The sequence below is a fragment of the Phaseolus vulgaris genome, chromosome 5, assembly GCF_000499845.2.
Source record: "Phaseolus vulgaris cultivar G19833 chromosome 5, P. vulgaris v2.0, whole genome shotgun sequence".
In the NCBI taxonomy this organism is placed as follows: Eukaryota; Viridiplantae; Streptophyta; class Magnoliopsida; order Fabales; family Fabaceae; genus Phaseolus; species Phaseolus vulgaris.
The window spans coordinates 7,865,021-7,872,019 of record NC_023755.2 but is presented as its reverse complement, the minus strand read 5'-3'; the positions used below and the strand labels follow the sequence as shown (position 1 = coordinate 7,872,019).

Genomic DNA, 6,999 nt, shown 5'->3' with positions numbered 1-6,999 from the left:
GATGTAGAATCTACAGACTTCTCTGTGAAGGCAGCCTATAATATTCTCTTGGGGGAGGAGTCTAAAGTGATTGGGGACCCCTTCGCGGAGTTCAGGACGTTAAAGATAGTACCAACGTTACAATTTACGGCTTGGAGGGTGTTATGTAATGCGATAGCCACTAAGGACAATCTCTTGTGAGGTGGTATACCTATGGTGTGTGCTCGGTGTCCTTTTTGTGGTGTGGAGGAAGAGACGGTAAGGCATCTATTTTTTGAGTGTAGGGTCTCTTGAAGAATTTGGGGAATGTGTCTTGAGTGGTTGGGGTCTTCTTTGGCTTTAGATTGTGATGGACAAATGTCTTTTAAGATGTTTAAACCTATAGGTTTGAAACATGCTATTATTAGGTGTTTGGGGGTATTTGGGTAGGTATTTTAAGTGAATTTTGGAATCATAAGAATATGGTTGTTTTTTAGAATGGGTGTGTAGACCTAGTAGAGGTTTTTACTATGATACAAAGGAAGACTTGGTCTTGAGTCACAGTAAAGGAAAGTTTGGCAGATTTTTCTTACTCAGACTGGTGTTTGGAACCTCAATGTTGTATGAGGTATTTGAAAGATTCATATTTGGTGTTTCTTGTTTAATGTTTTTATCCAGGTTTGGAAGGTATGGTGTGTTTGTGCAGGTTTTCTTGGTTTTTTTCTACCTGGCAGGGTCGGGTTGATGATTTTGTTCTTGGGCTGCGGTAAAGGAAAGTGTATTTGATTTATGATTTTCGGTCTGGTGTTCGAATCTTTATGGTGTATGAGCTTTGAGAGATTGATATGTAGTGTTTATGGTTACTGATCTGTCAAGATTGGGAAGTTGTTGTGTTCTTTTTGTAGGTTATTTATGGTTTATGTATCCTCCTTGCAAGATCAGTTTGTTTATATTGGCACTTGGTTATTTGGCGCACTTCAGCCTACTGCAAAGATCTTGCTTAGTTGTTGGATGTTATGTCCTGTATTGAGGGTGTGATATCTTTCGTGGGTTATTTCTAGTTTACGTTTCCTTCTTGCAGGATCGGTTTGTCGAGTTTGGCACTTGGTTATTGTACCGACCAGTCCTCGAACATCGTTGACTGCTAGTAATGGTGGGCCACGTAAGCTGGGTCCCACAAGCGGCATGAGCCGGTGTCTCACAAGCGGCACGAGCCAGGGTGCCGACTAGTAGTCGGATATCGATCACCAGGGTGTGCCGATGTGTCCTCAGCAACAGAGTGAGGCCAATGTGACATCGGCATCGGCGACTCAAACAACTGATTTGGACCACGAAAGGTGGGTCCCAGAAGACACATCAGTTATCAGTAATACCATCCAGAGTAGGGGGAAGCCTAAGCCACAAGGTGCCCATGCATGTGGTGTGGATGGCGCCATTGGGCGCAGCACGAGTAAAGAGCCTTGGAAGTCACGAATGCCCGTTAGGGTTAGGGTTTCCAAGGGAGGCTGCATGTATGGCACGTGATAATCAAGGCACCCCCAGAACGGATGGCCCCAGAGATTAGGTGCACAAGTAGGTAACCAGGTGGTCATTCTGTTAGAGGTTGCACTCCAGTAAGGGAGCCTTACGCGCTAGATTGCCCTAAGATTGGGTAATAGCGGCGCAAGGGCATTCCTCCAGAAACCCTAAATGCGGGTAACGAAAACAACGAAAACCCTAGACTATATAAAGGGTAGTAAGAAAACCCACAAGGTACGCAGTTCTTGAGACTAAAACTATTACACACATTCTGTTTCTTTGCCCCAGTATTGACTTGAGCGTCGGAGTGCAAACAGCCTCTAGGGCGCCCCTTTGTCTTTGCAGGTATAGAGTGTTTCGATCAAAGGAATGCACGAACCAAGGCAGAGAGAATCGAGCGTGGGATCGTCGTTAGAGGCACGAGGGCAATCGAGTCAACCGACAAGAATAGTTATGTGGCACACTTCAGCCTGCTGGCAAACATCTTGTTTAGTTGTTGGATGTATGTCCTGTATTGAGGATGTGATCTCTTTGGTGGGTTGTTCTAATTGTATTTGTTAGGTTTCTATATCTTGATCTGGTATATTATTTTGATTATTGTAGTGTAGTATATGTTGGATCCTTAGTTGGTTGGGTACTAGAAAGCTTGTTTTGGATTTTTTGTATAAGGGTTGAGACACCCCTAAAATATCTCATTTTATTTTATTTATTCTTTACCGATAAAAGAAAAATGTATCAAGATGTCTGAATATGAATCGTGTTAGTATCCTGTTACATACCATTACATCATATCCAAAAATTGAGTTGGAATGTCATACTTTATGACCTGAAAGAATCCCCATTTTTCACGTGCACATCTAAGTTTTTATGCAACACCACCTCAAACAATAGGATCATCATGGATGGATGCCTATGAGGTAATTTGGATTTAGTTCACTGGTTGAGCCATCACTGAGATTAGAGGGCTCTTGATAAAGATATGTCTCGATAAATTTTCTATAACTTTAAAAAAGTAACATTGACTTTTGCCTAAATTAAAATTAACTTATGTACATATTAATTTGTAAAATTATCTTACGTGATTTCTTTAAATTTTTATTTTTTAACTTACAAGTAAATTTAATTTAAATTTTATTCTTTTTTATATAAATACTATAAAGAAACTCGTCAAAATGTGCTAAAACATGCTTGGATTGAGGCTACCTGTGCATAAATTCTGTAATCAACTATGCAAGCTTCAAGATGGAGGAGTAAGCGAAAATGGTTTTATTTGAATTTCAGTTTTTCATTTAGGGCGAATAAACTAAGACGTTCCCATTTTCATTCTCTGGATTCTATGCACATAAGACATCTAAAGAAGAGCAATTATGAAAAGTCACAAAATCATGAGTGTTGGTATGAAAGTTCATACAGTTTTATAAATTCTAATAAATTTTAATTATGATTTCTCTTTCTCTTATGAGCCAAAATAACAAGACAAGTGACACTACAGAATTACAGTCCTTGAATAAGATAATAAGATTCTTAATCTTATTGAGCTTCATAAATGTTTCAATTTCTAAGGCATTTATTGTGCTAATTTAGCCACATCAATCCCACTCAAATCCTGAAATGATGAAGAGCAGAGGTCCCATCAAGGCCTTTTTCATTGAAGTAGCGCACATATTCCTCAACAGTGGTTTCTCTGTATTTGGGAGGATTGTCTTCTGATAACAACTCTTTTATAGGTCCATAGAGTTTCCCTGATGATTTAAGACCTTCGCTGAAAAAGCATGCAACAGATATTCTTGGACCTGTCACATTTGCCACTACTCTATGTTCTACACTCCTGAATCTGTCATTTGTTATAAGCTGCACTTCAAGAAAACAAAAAACAATAATGTGTCACACTCATTTAAATTCATGTATGTATCATAAGAACTTGTCAAGTGTATCAGGCTTTTGCTTTTTCCCCAGTAAAATTATTATTACAAATTTACTATCTTTCAGAATTTCTCCATTTTCTTTATAACTGACATTTCAATAAAAGATTAATCTTCTTCTACTTTACAATTCAATGTTGAGTTATCAACATATAAGGACTCTCATGATACAGCTATATTGGCCATGACTTTTCTAACATATTTTCTATAAAAGTTTGCTAGAAATAAGTCTTTTTTGCTGATTTATTTTTGTGAATTTTAAAATTTCACTTGCAAGAAAAGTATAATGAAATATTTTAGTAGCTTTGAAGGCAGAATAAAAGAAAAGGGTAAACTATACTAATTACTTATCTTAGTTTCTTTTAGTACTATACTAACTCCATTGGTTGTTTGAAGAACATTACACTGAGTTCTCCAATAATGTAACAGATAAGGAAAAGTTTAACTAATTTTTCACAAAACTTCAGGAGTAATTAGTGTAATTTACTCTAACAATAGAGAACTTGCCTGAAGAAGATCACCAATGTTAACTACAAGAGCCCCAGGTTCTGGGGCTATATCAATCCATGTGTTCTGGTAAAGAACCTGAAGACCACCAATATGATCCTGGAGGAGCACTGTGAGGAAACAATTATCAGAATGCTTGGTGGTTCCCAGTGTTAATTCTGGTTCAGGGCAGGCAGGGTAGTAATGGCAAAGAGAAATAAGCCCTTTAGCACAATCCATGTCTTTTAAATGGTTTGGATGCAGCCCTAGAGATTCTGATAGTAATTCAAATAGTGCAATTCCAAGTTTCATCACACATGTCCCATATTCCAGAAGTATATCCCTATAAGATGTAATCAGTTAGCAATTAATTAAATGACTTATGGTTGAAATGGAAAGTTTAACTTGAGATTTTCTTCCTCTTTGTATCTTTGTTCATAACAATTTATGCCTTTGTTCATAACAATTCATAGCCTACTGTGCTACTTGAAGGTTGAATCTTATTCAGGAACATTCCACACCCTTTATGAATATTAACTTCATATGAGTATAAACTTATAAAGCTAAATATGACCTCAACTTTCATCCTATAAATTATCTTAAAATAATCAAAAAGTACAACCATCTTGCCTTATTGTATGAAAACCTTCATAATATCAATGCATTTTAATTGAATTGCTTAACATACTTGATCTAAGTGGCATAAAACTCAAGGCACTGTACATACAAAAACTTACCTGCATACTACTGGCAAGTCTTGAGGTTTGGGAGGATTAGGAGCCAGATAACAAAAGAAAGTGTCCCTCCAATTGAGTGCTGGTGAAGAGTAGATATCAAAATTGCTATTATACAAAAAAGGTTTCATCTGGTCCCGGGTATATAGATCCTTTTTCACTTCAGTATCTTGTTCATAAAACCTGCACACCCCATCTTTCAAGTCCTCTAGAACAGTCACAGGGATGCCATGGTTGACCACTTGAAAAAAGCCCCATTTCTCAGATGCTTCCCTTATTCTGTCAATAACTCCTTGGCGTAAACTTGGATCCTTGTCATCTTCTGCAAGGTCTATAACAGGAATATTGTCTGCTTCTCCGCCTGAAGTTGAGACCTTCACATGTTCATCAGGTGGATGATGAAAAATTCTTGGGATTTTTGTGATCCCTTGATCAACAAGGCCTTTAACACCTGCTTTTGTGTCATCAAATTCTTTGAGTTCACGCACCCTCTCAGTGTTTACTTTCTCAGAGACTGAAACTCCAAACCCCATATTGCTTCCTTGTGCTGATTTTGGTACTGCTAGGGGAAGAGAGAAACACTTGGTTTAGGTAGCTTGGAGACTTTTTTTTTTTTTTTTTCCTCAAATAACACTAACATTAAATCCCCTACTAGCACTCTTTTCTTTTTATTTTCCCAACTACCACCACTCTTTTATTTTTTCAACTAGCACTCAATTGGTGAGAATTCGGTTTTTAGGAAAATGAATTCTTACCATCATTTCTATTTGCGGAAAAAATTTCCTCTTAGAATTTTGTTTTCGAGAACTGAATTCTAAAAGTATTTTTTTATGATAATGAACACAAGCATAAAATAATCGTTCAGAGGATTATCAAAATCCAGTTTGTGAAAAATATAATTTCGACTTTGGCATATAAATGTTCATCTAAAATTAATTATACGGTAACTGAATGTTCTTTGAAATTCATTACTATGGGCCAAATTTTTTGTTACAACTTTTTATTTTTATTTCTTATTTCTGGTATTGTAGTGAAAAAGATTTTGGTTTTCCAGTGGATGCTCAAAATCTGGTATCCAATTTTCGACTTTGGCGTATGAATGTTCAACCAAAATTAATTGTGCAATAAATGAATTTGGGGATGGAGTTTTTAGAATTTTTTATTTCTTTGTCTGGAGTGAATGGAAAAGAAAAAATAAATAAATTTAAGAAAAAATAAAATAAAATAAAATAATTTTTAAAATTTTCATAAGTAAAAAATGTTTTGAAAATTTTAATTAAAAATGGAGAGAATAAATTTTAAATATTTATAAAATTGTAGTGAATTTAAATATTCATGTGTCCCTCTACGACTAGGCCTCATCCAGGCCTAAAATGTAAGCACTATGTATGAATGCCAGTAAAAAAAACTAATTAAGGGGCATTTTAGAAACACGAAGAGTTCTTATAAGTACAATTGGATCACGAAATTTTTTCCATTCAATTCATAAATAATATACTAAGTGAAAGGAATTAATCCAACAGGGGTTTACAAAATCCTATGGGTTCATACATCATTATCGGTTCGTATAAAGGAATTCAATGGAAAACCATTATTACATCACCTACATATCCCCATATGCACAATTAAAAAGAATCCTATATTGAATAGTGTATAATAAATATGTCAGAACTTGCTTTGACAATTGATGTCATTTCTTATCAACACTATTACCTACACATACACGAAACATCAAACCAATAGCCACATGTTTATAAATATCACAAAATGATTTCGTCAAGTATCATGGCTTTGGTGCATTGCAACGGTAAAATCATCACTAATGAGCTTCACTCGACCATCTTTGTCAATCAATCAACTGCTTCAGTTGAGGTTTATCAATTCATGCCCCTATCTGTTCTTAGAAACCTCATTCTACATTTGTTTGTCCCAGATTATGGCAAGTCATATTATGTTGATTTATTTTATTAATGTCTAGTGTATATGAATGAAATTAGGAATTCATATCGATGTGTCCATATTGAAGATGATGACGACATATAATGTGACGTTGGTTTTGGAAAAAGATATAAACCTTGTGCAAGGTTTGAACTTATGGCATTTACCCAGCAACATGATGATTTAGGGAATCATTTTACTTCCAAAACGTCGCAGGACATTGAAAAAAAATTGAACGACTCTTTAAGGATCAAGTGAGTGTATGTTCCTCGTTGTTACCTTCTTCATCGTTTGTGCTTTTGTTTTATTATGATTTAGTGTTGCATTACGATTGAGTGTTGTATGTTTCTTATTGTATGAGTTTTATTCCAACAATGATAATTTTTTAAAGCATTAATTCATTAAAACACAATCACAAAAAGTTCATACCCATTAAATGAAAC

At 35.6% G+C, this 6,999-nt stretch overlaps 1 protein-coding gene across 1 annotated transcript; it reads right to left on the bottom strand.

Annotated features, from left to right (window-relative positions):
* Positions 1-2,868: 2,868 nt before the first annotated feature.
* On the bottom strand, positions 2,869-5,272 carry LOC137835067 (1-aminocyclopropane-1-carboxylate oxidase homolog 1-like). The gene is made up of 3 exons (XM_068643405.1): positions 4,622-5,272; positions 3,906-4,227; positions 2,869-3,327 (listed from the first exon to the last, which is right to left on the bottom strand). Exons 1-3 carry the CDS (start codon positions 5,149-5,151, stop codon positions 3,076-3,078), a joined length of 1,104 nt encoding a protein of 367 aa, XP_068499506.1. The 5' UTR covers positions 5,152-5,272; the 3' UTR covers positions 2,869-3,075.
* Between the last annotated feature and the right edge of the window lie 1,727 nt (positions 5,273-6,999).

Bases quoted from the DNA above. Each gene is read 5' to 3' on its own strand.
- LOC137835067 (XM_068643405.1), bottom strand. From the start codon at position 5,151: ATGGGGTTTGGAGTTTCAGTCTCTGAGAAAGTAAACACTGAGAGGGTG. The intron at 4,228-4,621 runs GTAAGTTTTTGT...TACATCTTATAG, and splicing joins GACTTGCCAGTAGTATGCAG to GGATATACTTCTGGAATATG. The intron at 3,328-3,905 runs GCAAGTTCTCTA...CTTGAAGTGCAG, and splicing joins ACATTGGTGATCTTCTTCAG to CTTATAACAAATGACAGATT.